This window comes from Dermacentor variabilis, chromosome 1 (genome assembly GCF_050947875.1).
Source record: "Dermacentor variabilis isolate Ectoservices chromosome 1, ASM5094787v1, whole genome shotgun sequence".
NCBI lineage: Eukaryota > Metazoa > Arthropoda > Arachnida > Ixodida > Ixodidae > Dermacentor > Dermacentor variabilis.
In genome coordinates this window covers 290,279,978-290,301,280 of record NC_134568.1, presented here as the reverse complement: position 1 = coordinate 290,301,280, position 21,303 = coordinate 290,279,978, and the positions used below count along the sequence as shown (strand labels likewise).

General features: G+C 49.4%; 1 protein-coding gene across 4 annotated transcripts in view; it reads left to right on the top strand.

The window, feature by feature from the left end:
- Positions 1-21,303, top strand: part of LOC142567151 (uncharacterized) — a 399,588-nt gene that overhangs the window by 275,339 nt on the left and 102,946 nt on the right. The window contains exon 5 of one of the 4 annotated variants that reach the window (XM_075677821.1): positions 11,005-11,285. The exons of the other annotated variants lie outside the window; for them this stretch is intronic. Coding sequence (XP_075533936.1) covers positions 11,005-11,285 — 281 coding nt within the window. The remainder of the gene's footprint in view (positions 1-11,004; positions 11,286-21,303) is intronic. 4 annotated transcript variants of the gene reach the window in all.

The window sequence follows — 21,303 nt, the reverse complement described above, 5'->3', positions numbered from 1 at the left end:
AACGGCCGCATCAGGTCAGTCATTTTGAACAATACTCGTTCTCCTGCACCGTGTGCCTGACTTCCATTACGAGCGCGTTCCATCTCTACCTCGAGACGCTTCATTTCCAAAGCGTGTTCGCGCTCTTCTTTTTCTTTCTGTTCTTTAAGTTCACGCTCTTCTTTTTCTTTCTGTTCTTTAAGTTCGCGCTCCTGTCTTTTTGACCTCTCCTCAATAGTCTCAAGGCATTCCGACAGCTCGTCATCCTCAGCCTCTAACTCAAGAATAGCCTTTAGCAGTTCAGGTTTTCTTAGTTTGTCTGAGACATCCAGACCCAACTCTCTTGCAAGCTCCAACAATTTCGGTTTGCGCAACGACTTCAAATCCATGGCTGCTCTGAATGCTGCTTTCTCTACTGCTTACTATTGTCTTGCCGCAAACTAACCCGGCAGCAACGACAACCACAATTACCAGCTCTGTTTCTAACACTAACAAAAGCCTGGCAAAGCTCAGAAGAAGAAAGTCCCGCACTCACCAAACCTCGCAGCCAAGAGTCCAGCGCAGTCGTTCCGCTGCAGGCAACCAGTCATCACACAGGGCTCGTTGCACTGCTCCCGGATCGTCGTTGAGCTGCTCAGCATACAGTCAACTGCATCTCTTCGCTGCTGGCCTCCGTTGTCGCGATCTCACCGCTGGCAGACAGTTATTTGAAGTCGGAGGCGATCCCACCGCTGCCACCAGATGTTTGGGATCGGACTGCTGGTACGATCTGTTGGGAACTCGGCGCTGACGCCCGTGGTTGTACCTGGGTCGCAAGCCCCAAGGGTAGCGTTGGCCTGGCGGCCTGGGGTACAACTGGAAGCATCCGAAGGTCCCGGCAAAGCATGAGTCGACTGGTAACAACGAAACAACTTGTTTATTTTAACATCGCAAAGAGTTGGCGGTCAGGTTTGACCGAAGTAGAGAGACGGGAGAGCACTTCACTCAACAGAAGAAATCGGAGCCCTCCCTTTTGCGTCCGGGGGCAGCTGTTTTTATACTCTCGCAGTTGAGGGCAAGAAGGAACCCCTCAAAAGACGAGCACGTGAATGTACAATGGGCTAATGGTGACGCACACTGTCGTAGCGATGCCGTAGCACCATGACGAGCACGATCTCGTAGCACCCTGTCGAGCACGATCTCGTAGCACCCTGTTGTAGCGCTGCCGGTCGGGCACAATGACTGTAATGAGAGGATGGTCCCTGCTTTGGCATCGCCTGTTTCGGGCACAATGACTGGAATGAGAGGATGGTCCCTGCTTTGGCATCGCCTGTTTCGGGCACAATGACTGGAATGAGAGGATGGTCCCTGCTTTGGCATCGCCTGTTTCGGGCACAATGACTGGAATGAGAGGATGGTCCCTGCTTTGGCATCGCCTGTTTCGGGCACAATGGCTGTAATGAGGGGACGATCCCTGCTTTGGCATCGCCTGTTTCGGGCACAATGACTGGAATGCGAGGGTGATCCTTTGCGGTCGCATCGCCGCAGTCGCGCCTGGAAACACCTGGCGATGAGTGTTGCGGCGACGACGATCGGGCCAAAATGTCTGCCGCCCCGCCGCAGTCGCGCCGGCAAAACCACGTGTCGCAGGCGAAACGCAACAAGGCCTATTGCATGACGCATGCCATCAGTGTCCTTGACGAAAAAAGAACTTTGTATCTTGGATGGAAAAAAAGAAACGTTTATGGTGTTTGTGTATGGCACATTCAAGCATTTCCTGGTGATGGTTTTTTTACAATCTGTCAATTCTAGTTAAGGGGTCTGTTGATCGGCATATATTCCCCCCCCCCCTTGCCAGTTTTGCTTTGCTTAGGCTTTTTGAGATAGTGCGCACGCACGTTAAAGAAAAAGAAATCGACAAGTGCCATTTCACTTGTCTTAGTGCGTTGACAATTGATAGTTACAAGTTATGAAACTTCTCTTGTTAACGGCAAAAACGATACTCTGTGAAACTTGTGTGGCACGGGTTAATGTTGTGCATATATAAGCGTCTGTAACAGCTGGAAGTTTGCGCCCGTCCTATGTGCGTGTGTCTTTCTTGGTTCATGTTTTATACGCTGTTCGCAAAAGGTTTTCAGGAATGGTCCGCGCCGATCTCGGTGATAGTGCAATACCGGGCATGCATTCCCAGTGGGGGTACTTTGGCAGGCTTACGCCCGTATGGGCGACAAGAATGTGTGCGCCGGTTCCGGAGATATTCCAATACAGGGCTTGCATTTATGTGAGTAATTTTGCTTGTGCAAATAGGATGCTTGTGTCCAAAGAGAGACCATTGCTTGTGTTAATCTTTTGTAAAAGTTACGGCAATGTTCCAGCTTTGAGCTGCCAGACAACAAAAACCCCGAATTCTCCCCGGTTTTACCCTGGAAATATAACAACCAATTTTTGCCCCCCGAACGCCCAAAACTATAAAAACTTAGAGGGGTTTGGGTGCGAGCTAGTTGGTACGGGTCATTCATTTTAAACAGCGCCAAAAAACACACGGAGATTAAGGAAGAGGAAATGGTCAGCGCTGTCCTGTGCTGTTCCTTGTCCGTATGCTTTTTGGCGCTGTTTAGAATGAGTATAAAACTGAAAGCGAAGGAATCTAGGTATGGGTCATTGGGTATGTGGCTTTGGGTTTCTGCCCAAGAGAGAGAGAGAGACAAACGGGAAGGAAAGACAGGGAGGTTAGCCAGTGTAAATACCGGCTTGCTACCCTGTGCTGGGGAAAGGGGTAAAGGGAATAAAAGGAGAAGGAAGAGAGAAGAAAAAAAAAACAAGAAAAATGCACACAGTAACGTGACGTTACGCGCAACAACAGTCAAAGGCGTTCGCACAATTCACATGTCCTTAAGAACTTGAGCAAAGCCCTTAAGGCCTTGAGTGCCGAAACCCGTCTGGACCAGTGTCCTAGAACTTTCTCTTCTGTGAAGGGGCGATTGTCCAGTTTTTCGAGCACGGTCACGAGCACTTTTCTTTGCACATTGTAATGTGAACAGTCACAGAGGAGGTGCGCGATCGTCTCTTCGCAGCCGCAGGTGTCGCAAGCAGGGCTGTCGGCCATTCCAATGCGAAAGGAATAGGAGTTCGTGAATGCCACGCCGAGCCATAGGCGGCAAAGAAGTGTTGCTTCCGCTCGTGGCAACCCTGGTGGAAGACGGAGTTGCAAACTTGGATCCAATCTGTGAAGACGTGTGTTCGTGAATTCGCTGGTGTTCCACAGAGTTAGCGTAAGCTCGCGTGTGAGGGAGCGAAGACTTGTGGCTGCATCTGTTCTTGACAGCGGTATGGGTACAATCTGGGCGCCATCATGGGCCGACCGGGCAGCGTCATCCGCACTGTCATTTCCCGAAATTCCGCAGTGACCCGGTATCCACTGGTAGATGATGTTGCGTCCCTTGTCGATTGCGTAATGGTGGAGTAGTCGGATGTCTGCGACTAATTGTACGTTTGGTCCGTGGTTGAAAGGGGACAGCAGACACTGGAGAGCTGCCTTTGAATCACAAAAGATGGACCAGGAATGTGGTGAATTGGGACCTATAAACTCCAGAGCAGTCCAGATAGCTGCGAGTTCTGCAGCCGTCGATGATGTAACGTGAAACGTCTTGAAGTTGATGGTGACAGATTGAGCGGGAAGTACCACTGCTCCAGCTCAACGTTTAGAGACGGAACCGTCCGTGTAAACGTGGGTGCGTTCGTTGTGTTTGTCATGCAGGAATGAAAGCACAGCTTGTTTAAGGGCGAAAGCTATCTCCATTTTCTTTTTGATGCCGGGAATGACAAGAAGGGCCTGGAGCTGATGCAGGCACCACAGCGGTAGAGATGGTCGTGCTGCAGGTGTGAAATTCGACGGTAAACTTCCGTGGTTGGCGGCAATAATTCTGCTAAACGCTGAACGAGGTCGAGCGGCAGGAAGGAAGGCGAGATGATGCGATGGAAGTCGGGCAAAGTGCCTGATGTGCACCCGTAATAAGGAGTCGACGTGAAGATACGTATTGATAGGGTGGTCATGCGCGATGGCTATTGTTGCTGCTGTTGATGCACACCTCGGAAGGCCAAGACAAATTCTCAGAGCTTGAGCTTGTACAGATTGGAGGGCTCGGAGGTTGGTCTTACCGGTCCCACCTAGTACAGGTAAGCTGTAGCGTAGGAGACCCAAGAACAGTGCGTTATAGAGTTGGAGCATTGCACTCACAGACGCACCCCATGACTTTCCTGCAAGAAATCTGAGCACGTCTGTTATTATCACTAGTTTCCTTTTTAGGTAAGAGACGTGAGGACTCCAGGAGAAGTCTCGATCTATTATTACTCCTAGAAAACGGTGCGTCTTCTCGTAGGTAATTGGCTGTCCATTAATTCTAACAACGTATTGTCTCATTGCTTTGCGCGTGAAAGCGACCATAGAGCACTTCTGGGAGGACACCTCCAAACCTCGTGCTCGAAGATAGCTGGATGTTAGTGTGGCCGCTTTTTGCAGTCTGGCGCGCACCTGTGGACGCGTCACTCCTGATGACCAAATGCATATATCGTCTGCATAGATCGACACATGGACGGATTGTGGAACGGTGTGAACCAGGTCGATGAGCACGAGGTTAAATAGAGTGGGACTCAAGACTCCGCCTTGTGGTACTCCGCGGTAGGTGTTGTGTTGTGATGATGCACCATCCTCTGTTTGCACAAAGAACGACCTGTCTGTCAAGTAGCTGAATATCCATCGAAACACAAGTCCCCCTAGGCCGACATCGGCCAAGGCGTCCAGGATGGCTCGATGTGTGACGTTGTCATAAGCGCTCAAACATACAATATGGGTGACTGGGCCGGTACGTGCCACTGAATGCCACTATAGATGTGCCCGAATAGACAATTTGGGTCACTTGGTATATGCTATATTTAAATTGGGTTGTATTGGAGCAAGGGCCTGTTCTGGCCAAAGAGCGCCATTGGGCACCTGCCCGAATAGACAAGCAGGACAAGAGGTAAGTGAAAAAGTCGGCGAAAGAAGCCGCCAACTGTGCATAAAGAAGTCAAGTCGACAGTATGAGACCAGAGCGTGCAGTGAGCGAAGTTGAACTACAGAGGTGTGAAGACGAAGCCGGCAACAGAAAATTAAGAAGTCGGGTATAAAGAAGGGCTTAAAACTACACTGCGTTTGCGTCATGTTGCACAAACATTGTTATGATTAGCAATTCGTTTGCATAGCACGTGCTTTAACACTTCTACAAACATCAACGAAAGCTTCGCCTAACACAGATTTCCGTTTAAACGTAAGATCCGCCGAATTTTTTCACGTTTCAGAACTTGCTTATAAACATAGTGCTACGTCCCTCCAACATCTGTCAAAATGTTGAATGTGTAACCTGAAACTTGATGTGAAATTACTACGAAACTACGTAAACACGCAGCGAAATGAGACCCCGACAGCGCCAAAAAACACACTTCAAACAAACTTCAGGACAGGCCCTCACCGCAGTGACTTATACGGATCATGTAGGCGGCATAGAGAAAACGCTAATGGCGCACCGTACTTGCATTGGTCTGATGCAGGTATACTGCCAGCCTTATCGACTTCTGCAGAATTGGGATTTATTACATTGTTAGAATGTCGGAAACATTCTTAAGTGGAAATAATGCAAGAAAGACGCAGTTTTGCCCGAAAGGCGAAGCATTGTTAGCGATAGCAAAGTATTAGACAATTACACGAAGTAAGGTTCGTAGTTTTATCCTGAGGATAAATTGCAGTAAACACTCGCTTAATAAATTAGTCAGCATGGTCCCCCGCACGCACAGGCAAATATATACACACATTGTTCAATGACTACTAACACTCCATGTCACAACGCTCGCGTGATGAACTATGCCGGCAGCGGAGAGCGAACGTTTCGTGCTGCGTTGCGCTTCATCGCATTTCGTATAAAGTTGAGGTTATACGTCCTCCAAAATTAGGCGCGCGGCCACACAGCGCGCATGAAGCTACCAGCCATCTCGGCTCGCCCTTAACACTTGCACCCGCCGCAGGTGACCTCCAAGATACGGCTCGTACTCAGCCGCGCCAAAAGCCATGCGCCGACATGGCCGGCTAAAGGAAGGCGCACGCTTACCTGCTCCCTCCCCCAGCGCGAGCTTGATCACGTGACCTCCAACATTGGGCGCGTGGAAAAACGACGCGCATCAGGCCTCCACCCTTCTCGGCTCACCTTTAGACGCTTTCTCTCACACCCGCAGCATACGGTGCGAGGGCCGCGATAGCATCTTTTCGCACATGGACTTTATAATAATAATATTTGGGGTTTTACGTGCCAAAACCACTTTCTGATTATGAGGCACGCCGTAGTGGAGGACTCCGGAAATTTTGACCACCTGGGGTTCTTTAACGTGCACCTAAATCTAAGCACACGGGTGTTTTCGCATTTCGCCCCCATCGGACATGGACTTTATGCGGAACGTCACAGCGAAGGCGAAAATTCTCCTGCAGTATCCATGTAATTCTTATAGCATTAAAATTTGAAAGAAACAAGGTCTGTTGGCAAGAGTAAAGAAATTTACAAGGTAACTGTTTTAAATTTGCAGCTGCCCTAACAGTGGAGCTTAAAAATGAAAAAAGAAAAGGAATGGATCGAAGTGTCTTAGGATACAAATGGCGAGTATCGATCGAATGTATACAATTAATCCGCTAGTATCCTGCATCGGTATCTGTAATACTTGTCGCCTTAGTATCTTGTATATGATACAATTTGAATGTGTCTTTGCCCAGTCCTGGCGGCAAGCCCAGTCACGCAAGGCGCAGCGCGGAGCAAGAGCACCGACTTTTGGGCTAGTTGGTTACGCATCGCAGGTCACGGTCAAGCGCGCACAAACAAGGACAAAGTGAGGAGTAGACAACACACGCTTATTTCCAACTGATCGCGTATTTACAAAATTGCATGATATGAACACTTTCCTTCACGACGTCACAAGAACGAAATGCCTACATCAGGTGGCCGTACTCAGAAACTTTGCTTCTTTGGACGACAGAAAAACAGCAGGTGCGCTGACACACAGCACACCCGCGTTTCTAATGCAATCTGCTTCAATTATCTCCCTAAGATGCGGATTCTTATTTTTGGCTACTATCTTACACATGTTGAACAAGGGTTTACACGGCTTCTTGTTCTTTATTCCACAGTCATGACAATGCACAGAAAGATTCCCATCGCGATAATTGCCCACCTTCCTCCTGTGTTCTAGAAGTCTTTCATTCAGGCTCCTTCGTCTGACCGATATAGCTTGAACCACACGATAAGGGAACTTCATATATACCACGGCAGACACACACGTTACAAAAGGATCACGAAGTTTGACAGTGCACGGCTCTTTCTTTTCTTGAAAAGGATTAGTCATTTCCATAGCTTAGTTTCCCTAGCTTCTAAGGGGCGGAAAGCACTACTCTGATATTGCTACGATTTCCTATCTTTTTTAGGCGGGGCGAGGTATTGTGCATGAATGGAATTACTTTTGTGCGGAATCTATTTTCTTCTTGAAAGCATCTTTCATTTTTTTGTTCCTTTTTTTTCAACTTTCCCTCAGCTATAGATACCGAGACCACTGTCAGGATACCCTGCTGACAAAAGCCGTCTCACTTGCCTTTTGAAACTCCTTGCCATGGAATGAAAACAAGATTTCTTCAGGGCGTTATCTAAGCACTGTCCAGCTATTGCTCTTTTAACAATTTCGAATGGGTTGAATGATAAGGTAACAGGGGTTGACATGCCCTTGGATAGTACTGCCAGCACACGTGATTGTTAGTGAAATATACGATTGTAAATACACGAGTGTAAATACATGATCAGTTGGCAGTAAGCGCTTGTGTTGTCTACTCCTCACTTTGTCCTTGTTTGTGCGCGCTTGACCGTGATCTGCAGCGCAGAGCAGTCCTGTAATTGCATACGCGAGCTGCAACGCCGAGGCCAAGTTTTTTTTTTTTTTCCCTTTCCAAGAGCGAAGCGACAACAGCGATGCTTCATTATGCTCGTGCACATCATTAGCTTTGAAGATGTCTATTATCTCATGATATATTTTTTTCCTTGTCATTGCATCGTTTGTATTATGCCTGTTCAGTTATTTCTATATCTTTTGCGACAAGTTTTCTTTTCTGTGCTTTATACACTTCTCGCAGTGACGCACTTAGCTTTTCTTAGTGCATTTCATTCTTCTCTTTTCGTAGTGCATAAGATTACCTAGTATGTTTGGTTGCTTCCTGCACATGTATTGTTTAGGAGTGTACGTACCTGCTCACTTGCTGTCGGACTCTGTAGGGGGCCTTGGCCTCGTCAAGCTGCGGCTTTCAGCTCTTTATGCGTGAGCCACATAATTGTCATGGATAAATAGAAGGCCCTTTGATTGATTGATTGATTCCGCACAATGTTTGTTGACTAAACATGCTGCGGCACTAACAGGCAAACTATTGCCCTTAGTCACACCCTCCGACGCTACCTTATGTATATGCACTGTGTGTCTCGACATGGCAAGTAATTAAAGCATGCTTGTTTATAGCAGGGCTTCTTAGCAGCAACGTCAGTAAGATCAGCAGAAATAACCGAAGCGCTTCAGCGCTGTTCTCTAAATGAGCCGGAGGGTGTCCAAGCCTGCGCGCCATCTAACAAGGGCATACCGGTAACCTGAATGGATGTATACGTCGTGTTGCCCATTGATCTTTTGTTAAGTCAGACGCATAAGTGGCACGAGATCGCTAGCGTTGTTCCGTTTGCTTTAGAGGCCAAGCAGTGGTCCTCCTTCATCAGCTATCATCAACCAACCGAAATCTGTTTACATGCGGCAGACAGACGTCTCAGCTTCTCATCGGCAAGAACTGCTGGCTACAAGCCTCCACATAAGCGCATCCACCACGCACAGAGTTCATCGACGATAGTCCCTCGCTTGTCAGTGCTTCCACTTGTGGCGCGAACGGCCAATGGCCCCAGCATCGCTCAGGAAGCCACCAAATCGTTCATTCGGGGCGCGGCGAATCTTTTGTTTTTCAAGCGAAGCAGACGCCGCGTCCTTTTGTCCTCTTTTGACCCGCGATTTCGGCACGCCGCATGTGCCTCGCCCCTTTCTCGCCGTGTTGTACGCTGTTCCATCGCATCGTCGTCACTCTCGTCTCCGGCGCCGCTGCATCGGTGACAGTTTCCGGTAATCAGCGCCAGTCGAGATGCGAACACGCCGCGCGTGGGAAGCCGCGGGAAAGGGAAAGCGCGCCCGGCGCCGAAGCGGGCCGCCAGTTTTGCGTCGTCTGTCTCAAAAATCATTCATCCAGGCCGCGCCAGCGGCGAACAGGTGTCTCCTGCGGGGCACGCAGACTTAACCTGTCCATGGGCGCGGGAAGACAAAGGGACGCCCCGCTCCCCGCGGCGGTGACGCTGCGCAGCGTTTACCCCCTTCAGCTGTTTCCCACGGCGCGCCGGAATCCTCGCCGCGCGAGGTCTTTGCCTTTGTGCCGCTACAGCTCTGTGACACGCCTCGAGAACAGGGAAACGTATCACGGGGCCAAGCGGGGCACTCCGTCAACACGCCGTGTTGCCTTAGCGCGCCTTCGATGTTTTGTGTTTTGCCGCCCCGCTATCGTGCTGCACAGAGCACGCTACGTTCCAGCTTTAGAAGTAAGACTCGGGATTTCATTCACTTCTCGCTCAAACGGCCAGCAAAGGGCTCTCAGGCACTTGGCATTAAAGTGTTTCCGCATTGTGTACATGCAGTTGCTATGAAAAAGCCCTAACCAACGTTGTTCGTTGTGTCATTCGGGCATACTGCTTGCCTCGTGGCTCTAAAACGGACCCTCTCTCAATTAGTGTAATGGTTGTTCAGCTCGTGACCAAATATGGGCCGAACGGGTCTTTTTCCGTGGCCTTCAGAGCGCTTGTAAATCAACTTGCAAGTGTACTCTATGTTCCTCGCTATGTTCCTCCTCCCGTGGCAGCTTCGTTCTTTATTCGTACTTAGTCTCCAACGAAGCTGGATGTGGCGTTGAATTCACGAGAGGGTAAAACTTCTGTCACACCCGAATAGAACGAACCCGAATCGGGGTGATTATTCTCTATATCGAACACGCAAAACGTACCGACCGATAATCATGTAAAATGTCTCCCTCATAACGAAATAAGCATTGGATGTATCGAACGGGGGGTATCTTCTGCCAGCGTCATAAAGTCGCTTGCCTACGGTGAACTCAGATTTCAGATGAATTCTTTTTTAATTTTTTTCCCCACTGCATACATGACGCCATTTCTAGTGACACTGAGAAGCACTTCAAGGCACAAGGCAAAATTACTGCAAGGCAAGGAAACGCGAAAACTACTGCCTAGTACGTGTAGTTCTATGGCAGTGTTAAGCGACAAATCAAACCGCCTGCTTGGAATAATTTCTTTGTAGCAAAACTTCGATGCAGGTTAGACAACCGCGTGCTGTTCAGATTGATCTCGAGCCTTACACTATATCATCTCTGTAACTACCGACGAAAGAAATGTGTTTTCCAAGCTATGGGCGGCTTGGATTATTTTAGACATGTTGAATTGCGTGCCTCATTCAATGGGTCACATATGTTCAATACGGAGCTATGGGAAAGCATCATGAACAATAGCGACCATCACGCTGGAACAAATATGAACGCCAAATCACTTTTAGAAAGCGCATTATTAGCCTAATTGGAAAAGTCGACATTCGTGACCAAACGTGCCGACGACTTCTGACAGCAGGAATTAGAAACGCTCGCTGTAGCTGAGGGTGGTCGAAGTTCGCGGTCCCTGCAGTGGTTGGGCTGAAATGCAGGACGCGTTCAATTATTCTGCGGCAAACGATTTCTGCGATGGCTAAATAAATTCTGGGGGGCGTTAAATGGACGATGAGCTCCATGCAATATAGCAGACGCAGCATCTTTGCTGTACTTCCTTTCTCCCCCCCCCCCCCCCCTTTTTTTTTTTTCTCTCCGTCAACCGTGCCCAAGCGGCCAGTTCATCGGTATTCTCTGTGCAGGCCTCCCGCTGGCGTCTACCCCCTCACGCCGCGCGCACGTGGTCCGGTGGGCGGCGCATGGCGGTCGGCAGCGTCGACGGCGGCGCTTTCACTGCGGCCGCGCGCGCTGGCTCGTAATCTCCCGAGAGGTGCTAATGGCATTAGCCGTTCCCAGAAGGCCTCGTCGGCGACCCCGTGCGCGGGCCGTGATTTAGGTGCGCCCCGCCCCTCCGCCGAGCGGCCGCTGGCCTTCCGGCTTCGATTGACAGCTTTACAGTGGCTCGTCACCAGTGGGACCCGCGGTAAGCGAGCGGGAAGTGGAGGCAGCGCTCCCTACAGCACTCCCCCCCCCCCCCTCCGCCATTTTCTTTTTCTTTTTTGCCTCTACGTATGTGCCCCCGTGCTCGTAAAGGCCGCGAAACCCCGTTTTGCAAACACTTGGCTTCCTTGTGGCATAAATTGCGCACTTTATGTTTCCCGAGAGCAAGAAGCGAAATTAAGGCGCCGCGAGGATCGAGAGCGGTCTGGAAACGGAAGTTCTTTGGGTCGCGCTGGCGTGGCCGGTAACCGCAGCTGTACCGTGCGCCATCATTGCGCAATGGTGGGCGCAGGGGGAGGCCCGATGACAGGGTGCTCGATCACCTTGGCCGCCGAAGCTGGAGCTCCGGAGCGATGCGTCCGGCGTCGTCCGGCGCTTGGCGTCCAATGCCACGGCACATTGTTGTTGGTTCAGGTTGGCAGTAAGGAAATTTGAAGGAATTTGATGGTTTGGTTAGTTTCATGGGGTGAATACAAAAGTGACCGTAGTTTCTGTTGTATGCATTGTATCGCGACATCCAGCGGCACACGATGATTTTCATATACACGTACTTTTTACACATTAATCAACGAATTGAAGATCACACGCTTATAATGGAAAGGATGCGTTCTGAATGCCTTTCTTCTACGTATATCGTTTTTTAATATGCGCTGCTATGTATCAATGAGAGCACTTGTACCCATTAAAGTAATTGTTTACCACCGAGCATAATAAAAAAAATATATTATTTTCAGTAAACGAATATAAAGAAGTCAGAACAGCTCAAGAGTCCTTGCATGAATACTTCGAGAGTAGTTTTCACTCCTCCTGTTCCTACTCAAGAACACCCTTGAAAGTGCATCTCTCTCTATTCCGTTCCGTCTGAGAAAACAAACCAAACATTGCTCAGCGTGTCCGATAGCTCGCCTTCGCTGAACTATAATAACTGAATGCAAATAGGCGGTGTTTGAAATGCATTGGACATGTTGTCTAAGTGAGCTTGTTGCCGGGAAAGTTGGACTTATACGGAAGGCATCGTAGCGCGTATTTCACGGTACGAACTATATAAGGAAGATCAGACTACACAGGTCTGCGGGACAGTCCCCGTGCTGTCCAGCCTTCTGTACTTAGTGTTCGACTAATCTGCGTTACGATCCCTTCCCAAACGAACATGTCGCCGCTGCCTGCGGTGACATCAGCGAATGCTTCGGATGCCAACAAATTTTTCGTAGTTCGCTCTTGCCCGCTTGCAAATTTTACGTAACCGAACAAACTTGGCTTTTGCTATGCGTCTTAATTGCTCCACACAATGTGCTGCCTGTCTGCAACAGTGACGACCGTACTATGCGAAAACCGCGTCCTCCGCGACCATGTCACTGCAAGTGCCGCACGCCAGCAGCAGAAATTTATTTGGCCTCAAGCAAGCAAAGCTGAATAACAGCAGCACGTGTGTATCGTTTCTTAAGCTAATTTACTGCCACAAGTGTACGCCACGGCAGGTTTTCTTTCGTTAGAATCGTTCGTCGATAACCAGCCGTCTTTGCTGATACAGTATGTTCTCTACAAAGGTTGACCAGGCGCTTATCCTTGCAATACGCACTAACGCACGAACTGCTTCTTGAACGCGGTTCCAGCTTCTTTGGCTTCCCGTTGACAGTAAAAAGGGCGGGTTCAGTACGTTTACTTGAACCGTAACTAACAGCCGAATGTGTTTCATGTGAAGCGGAGCCATGGCGTGAATGGTCGGCAGTATACATAGCATCAATCCTTGCCAATCCTTTCCAAGTATACATAGGTCGCAAATAGGGTATAGTTGACGTTAACGCTTCGAAAAACAAATTATTCGAGTTATTTTCCTCGGCTCCTGACTAATTATAACGCCAGTGCAGAATTTTGGCAACTGTCACTTCCGCGTTTGAGGTGCAACGCTATACAGAAGAAGCCATCGAGAGAACGCGCAAGGAGACATGTGCCGAGGCTTGCGTCGACAGGTTGCGTGCTCTACGTACATATATATATAATCTCACCGTTTACCGTCTCAAGGACGTCGGCTATTTAGTGTATAGTACACGTCTGAGGTAACTGTTGGGGAACAAGGGTATCAAGGAGCTCGCCTCGATCGAAACGAAAATCTTTGGGAATAGACAAAGCGTTTGGGTTCACTTCACTCACAGTTTGTGAGAGTTCGTTGTTATTGGCATGTGGTATTTATGAGCTTTATGAGTGTGACCCCCGGAAAGCTGCAAAGCAGACTGTAATAACTGGTGCCCACCAATGGTGACAGCGAACGTGATGATAGCGAAGACAACAGGCCACTAACAACCAACTCTCACTACCTGTATATGAGCGAAGTGCACCCAGGCCCTGTGTCTGTATTCCCACATCTTTTGTAAGACCGATTCGTAAGATCGTTCTAAGATATATTTATAAGAAATGCTGATCATTAGTAGACCGCCTTCGCCATTATGTTCGCTATCACTATGGGCCAGAGACTGTTCTTTTAACGTACCGCACGCTACAGAGTATATACGAACTGCTTTGTGAATAATGCCCCCCCCTCCCCGCTTTTTTCTTTTTCTTTCTTCGACTTGAATGAAGTGACTGTAACACTTTCCGACTGCAACACATTCATGGTAGCTCCAGCGAGGTGCTACGCGATACGACTGCGAAGCGCGCTGCTCGGCCAAGACCCCGTGGCTGCGACGGCCGCTGCCCACGGCTGCCCGCGTGCGCGGGGCGAGCCATCGCGTGAGCAGCGGCCACCAGCGCGCGCAGCGCCGTAAATCAGCGAGCTCGCGGGCGAAGCACGGGCTCGGCTGCTACCTCGGGCGCTACATCACGATCGCAGCATGCAATGTTTGCACAGCTTCGAAAATGGTCTCCCGATCCAGGCCGCCTGGCGCGATGTCGGTCGATTCCGCGAACGCGCCCATCGCGCGCCGTCCAGTGGGAGCCGCGCCGCGGGACGAAGCTGGCTCGGCCATTCGGCGTGCGCTTGAGTTATGCGTCTGACGATGCCGGCGGCGCAGCCGTGCGGCTGCCGGCGCGACATTGAATTGCGACGCGTCCGCCTTTTCTTTTCCGACTGCCTCTTACCACGAACAAGCGCGCGCGCATGCCGAACGATATACGAGTCCTGTTACACCCTGTTGCGCCGGGGTCGCGCGATCGGGCCGCCCGAGTTTCTTCGACTCACGTTTCTGCTTCTTCTTTGCCAGCGCACGCGGCATCGTACGCGCAGCGAGTGGGACTGCCACCGATCTGTTTGGCCTAGCTGGCCCGGGCTCTTTCTCCGTCGCTCTTCGCCCCGCGGCGTTGGTGATCGAATAAACGAAGTCGCCTATAGACCAACTTAATCGTGCGTGACGCGGGGCACGTTGCGTGTCCGTATATACTGCGGTAGGTGGCGTAAGCTTTTTGTGAAGCGCATTATCGACCGTCGACATCAGCTACAATGTCTTTTGCTACACCTGGCAGCGCTTGAGCCGTTCAACTTTGAGGCTGTGGGAACGCTGACAGTGTAGCATTTGCAACAACTATAACACTAATATGCCGAGTATTTTTTTACTGTAAGTGATTTATCTTTGTCAAATGCGAGATGACCTTGAATTCCCACCATTGTACACCTCTATGACATGTTGGGCTTCCACCGAACATGCACTGCTGTAATAAGAATGCTGCCATATAGATGACGTCACGGTCGTGCTGTAGATGCTGAAGAAATCATTTGTGCATCATGGTGAATCAGCGCTGCGAAACTAACTCAACGAAATGAAGTCGTACACATAACGAATACTTCCAATTTAACTTTGCTGCGGAAGTGCTAGAATGGCAAAGCATACGAAGCGCATTCACAGAAAGATGAAGACACCAGTAGGCGGAATGCACCACGAAACGAATAAGTAGAACCCTATACCTATAGGCATCAGGCATACGTTGCCGTCGTTAACAGCATGGCACATTGGCGCCAGCCTTTCCGGAAGAAAAAGTAAGGTGTAAATCATTAGACACGCTTCATATCCCCGCACTTCGCTCAGGCGATGGAACTGGATTACGTGCAGCACCCCCGGAGTCTTTTCTTGCGTCCGCTCTTTGTCTCCCCCTAATACATGTCACACCGGGCTTGACGATACTCTCAGCATCGGGCGCCACCGTTTCCCAAGGAAAGCACACCTCCTTGAGGTGCTCCACTGGTCCTTTCATGTTGGACGCATGCAAGGACCTCGAATGACTTCTCGAAGATTGCGCTAATACAGTTAAACAACAGTGTCTCTCTGTAACTAGTTTGGGACGTGCCGAAGCATAGTTAGCTTTCACCCACTCCCTCTCTCAGAGAGAGAGAGAGAAGACAGGAAAGGCAGGGAGGTTAACCAGACGCACGTCCGGTTTGCTACCCTGCACTGGGGGAAGGGGGCGTGAGGATGAAGAGAGAGAGAGAGCACAGTTTCGCGCACAGTGGAAGGTTCGCACCGAGTCTACACATGGTGCCCAAGACTTGTCGACTTGAGGTATTTCAACAAGGCTTTCATGGCTTTCTGTGCCATCGACGCTTACGGCCAGGGTCCAAGAATCTCCATTACGGAAAATGGTCTAGAGTCCAGCTGGTTCAGTGCTGTCCGGAGAACTTCGCGCTCGACGTCGTACTGGGGATATACATAGGATGTATTCAATCGTTTCTGTAATTCCGCAAGAGTCGCACATGGGCGTACCCCCATTCCTATGCGGAACGAGTAGGCCTCCGTAAGTGCCACCCCGAGCTGCAGAGGCGGCACAATACTGCCGCCTCAGAGCGGGAAATTCTTTATGGCACTTGTAGCTTTAAGGATGGATCCAACCTATGAAGATGACACTTCAGGAGGTTGCAGAGCTGCAGAGATGAGCGGGTGGCAGGGTTACGTTTCTGGAGATTGCTCTATAGCTTTGGAATACGCGTACATGCCGTCAGCGCGATAAATGTATGTTCTCTTAAGTGCTAAGAAATGCAACTTAGACCGAACTGTATGCATTTGCGACGTACGTGATTTTACCTGATGATGCTGCACCTCCTGGTGGAAACCGATCTAAGGCCTCACCTGCAAGCACACGTGATGTAACGTCATCCGCTCTTCAAGAGGTCTTTCCGTATACCATGAAGTCGAACTTTAAATGTTTTCGGGTGCAGATGTCGTAGGCGTGTTCCCAGGATTTACGTGCGGTAAATGGTCGCATTTGCAATCGTTTTCTTCGTCTCCGACAGTTTTTTTTTTTCGTGCTTTTCTTTTTTGGAGAAAGTTGCGAGAACATGGGACGCCGTTTTTTGCTTTTTCTGAAAATAGTTCGACCCGGCTGAATGGATTTATTCTATTTGTTGTATTCTTGCCGAGGAACGTAGCGCTCGGAGGCCCATAACTTTTTCTCTTGGCGCCCCTACACTCTTCTCAGCGAAAAGAAAGAAAGGGCAATTAATTAATTAATTAATTAATTAATATGTTTTCACGTTGGCCGTAAATGAGAAGCTGCATGGGCGACTGTAGCAGGAAAACATCTTTTCTTTGCCATTCTCCACTGGACATTCCCCGTTTTTATGTTCGAATGCTCTACAATGAGTGCTAACCTACATGTGACAACACAGACGGCTAGAAACTGGCCTCATTCCTCCCAATCTGCCAAGCTATTGTGAAATCAATACCTTAGATTAAGACCTGATTGAACGTGAAAATAACAGTGACAATCGATGTCTTAGTTTTTTTTCTCGTCGATTTGTAAATTGTTCATCGGAGTACTTGAACTGCAGTATTACTTAAAATTATTTTTCTTTCTTTATCTGTGAAATATGGGAAGTTTCGCCACTTAAGCACCCGGCTATCTGAAAATTTAGCCGTCAAAGAACCTACTGCAGAACTCGTCTCACGATCACTGCCGACGGTAATGCAAATAGCGTGCGAACAACGAAGCGACAAACCAATTCCGTGAAGTGACGTTCATTTAAAACGTCTAGTGGTATCTCTTAGACTTTGTTTGTTTCGGCTATATGCCACATACTCCGATATCGTCTCACTTTGCTATGGCACTCGCTTGCTAAGGTCACCCATGAGCATGGCGGCAAGACAATGACTGTACGACACCAACGCAGCGATGATGAGATCACGAAGAAGGAATGACATCGATGGCATGACAAAGGCGGTATAGCGACGACGGCATCACGACAATGAAATGTCAATGGTTAAATTATGACGATGATGTAACGACAAGAGCGTGGCGACGAAGACATGAGGACAATGAGATTACGACTGTAGGACGACGATGTATGACAACAGCAGCATCGAGAAGCTGGAATGACGACGATGACTTGACAACGGCAGCATCACGATGGCGGTATGACACTTCATGTATTATAGCATCTGTCTGACGATGACGATGCAATGACGACGATGTGGCATAATCGCCACTGAATGACGAAAGCATGCCTACAAATAGAATGACGAACAAGGACTGACGTCGATGGATCAACGAAGGTGACAAGATGACGACGGGATGACGACAATGGAGGGACTTTACTGAAGTGACGACGATCATGAAACGACAACGTGACGGCTATGGCATGATGACAATTGTATGGCGATGGCTGTGTGACACCGATGGCTCACGACGGCGGCATTACGCGAGTCGGATATCGAAGTTACAATGACGACGATGTAATGGCCGCAAGCGCACCCTGACCACGTTATGACAACGAATGCACAGTGACAGCTGTATGATGACGATGGCGTGAGAACGGCATGAAGACAATGGGATGATGATGATTGTATCATGACGATGGCGTAATGATTTACGAAATCTGTATGACGACGTTCGCGTCACGACGACCATTACGATTAGAGTCGGACGACGAAGCTGGTGAAGTGAATTGAATTGAATTCTAGGATTTTACGTGCCAAAACCACGATTTGATTATGAGGCACGCCGTAGTGGGGGACTCCAGAATAATTTTGACCGCCAGGGGATCTTCAAGGTGCCCTCGTTGGAATTGTGGAATGACCGCGGCCGCATGAAAACGGCGGTCTGACAAGGGGTGCACGATAATGAGTGTCTGACAATGACGGCATGATCAATGGCGGTATAATCACGATTGAATGGTGACAGTATGATTACGATAGAAAGACGAAGAATAGCGTTGATGGAATGACGAAAGCGGTATGATAGCGATGGCATGACGATGACTGTGACGACGGCACGACGAGAGCCGGATGACAAATCTGGTTTGACCATGACGCACCAACAACGGCAGCATCACAACCATGAACATACCTAGTGGCCCGAGCAATTAGACAATTTTCACCACTGGGTCAGATTGCAAGGCATGGCGAGAGTCAGCTCACGAAGCTGGAATGACGACTGAGTGAGTACGACGACATAACTATGGCGGAGTGACAAGAAATGCATGACCACTGCACGGCGACGATGGCGTGACGATGACGGAATGACGAGAGTAAATTTGATGACAAAGCTGGAATGACGACGATGGAACGACCACGACGGCATCACGACCACTAGCACATACCTAGTGGTCCAAGCTATTAGACAACTTGGACCGCTAGGTTGGAGTAGAAAGCATGACGACGACAGTATGGAGCGAGTCAGCTCACGAAGCTGGAATGACGACTGAGTGAGTACGACGACATAACTATGGCGGAGTGACAAGAAATGCATGACCACTGCACGGCGACGATGGCGTGACGAGGAATGACGAGAGTAAATTTGATGACAAAGCTGGAATGACGACGATGGAACGACCACGACGGCATCACGACCACTAGCACATACCTAGTGGTCCAAGCAATTAGACAACTTGGACCGCTAGGTTGGAGTAGAAAGCATGACGACGACAGTATGGAGCGAGTAAGCTCACGAAGCTGGAATGACGACTGAGTGAGTACGACGACATAACTATGGCGGAGTGACAAGAAATGCATGACCACTGCACGGCGACGATGGCGTGACGATGACGGAATGACGAGAGTAAATTTGATGACAAAGCTGGAATGACGACGATGGAACGACCACGACGGCATCACGACCACTAGCACATACCTAGTCGTCCAAGCTATTAGACAACTTGGACCGCTAGGTTGGAGTAGAAAGCATGACGACGACAGTATGGAGCGAGTCAGCTCACGAAGCTGGAATGACGACTGAGTGAGTACGACGACATAACTATGGCGGAGTGACAAGAAATGCATGACCACTGCACGGCGACGATGGCGTGACGATGACGGAATGACGAGAGTAAATTTGATGACAAAGCTGGAATGACGACGATGGAACGACCACGACGGCATCACGACCACTAGCACATACCTAGTGGTCCAAGCTATTAGACAACTTGGACCGCTAGGTTGGAGTAGAAAGCATGACGACGACAGTATGGAGCGAGTCAGCTCACGAAGCTGGAATGACGACTGAGTGAGTACGACGACATAACTATGGCGGAGTGACAAGAAATGCATGACCACTGCACGGCGACGATGGCGTGACGATGACGGAATGACGAGAGTAAATTTGATGACAAAGCTGGAATGACGACGATGGAACGACCACGACGGCATCACGACCACTAGCACATACCTAGTGGTCCAAGCTATTAGACAACTTGGACCGCTAGGTTGGAGTAGAAAGCATGACGACGACAGTATGGAGCGAGTCAGCTCACGAAGCTGGAATGACGACTGAGTGAGTACGACGACATAACTATGGCGGAGTGACAAGAAATGCATGACCACTGCACGGCGACGATGGCGTGACGATGACGGAATGACGAGAGTAAATTTGATGACAAAGCTGGAATGACGACGATGGAACGACCACGACGGCATCACGACCACTAGCACATACCTAGTGGTCCAAGCTATTAGACAACTTGGACCGCTAGGTTGGAGTAGAAAGCATGACGACGACAGTATGGAGCGAGTCAGCTCACGAAGCTGGAATGACGACTGAGTGAGTACGACGACATAACTATGGCGGAGTGACAAGAAATGCATGACCACTGCACGGCGACGATGGCGTGACGATGACGGAATGACGAGAGTAAATTTGATGACAAAGCTGGAATGACGACGATGGAACGACCACGACGGCATCACGACCACTAGCACATACCTAGTCGTCCAAGCTATTAGACAACTTGGACCGCTAGGTTGGAGTAGAAAGCATGACGACGACAGTATGGAGCGAGTCAGCTCACGAAGCTGGAATGACGACTGAGTGAGTACGACGACATAACTATGGCGGAGTGACAAGAAATGCATGACCACTGCACGGCGACGATGGCGTGACGATGACGGAATGACGAGAGTAAATTTGATGACAAAGCTGGAATGACGACGATGGAACGACCACGACGGCATCACGACCACTAGCACATACCTAGTGGTCCAAGCTATTAGACAACTTGGACCGCTAGGTTGGAGTAGAAAGCATGAGGACGACAGTATGGATCGAGTCAGATCACGAAGCTGGAATAACGACTGAGTGAGTACGACGACATAACTATGGCGGAGTGACAAGAAATGCATGACCACTGCACGGCGACGATGGCGTGACGATGACGGAATGACGAGAGTTCATTTGATGACAAAGCTGGAATGACGACGATGGAACGACCACGACGGCATCACGACCACTAGCACATACCTAGTGGTCCAAGCTATTAGACAACTTGGACCGCTAGGTTGGAGTAGAAAGCATGACGACGACAGTATGGATCGAGTCAGATCACGAAGCTGGAATGACGATTGAGTGAGTACGGCATAACTATGGCGGGGTGACATGAAATGCATGACCACTGCACGGCGACGATGGCGTGACGATGACGGAATGACGAGAGTTAATTTGATGACAAAGCTGGAATGACGACAATTTAACGACCACGACGGCATGACGACCACTAGCCCATACCTAATTGCCCAAGCAAGTAGACAATTTTGGCCACTGGGTCGGCGTAAGAAGATTAGATAGATAGATAGATAGATAGATAGATAGAT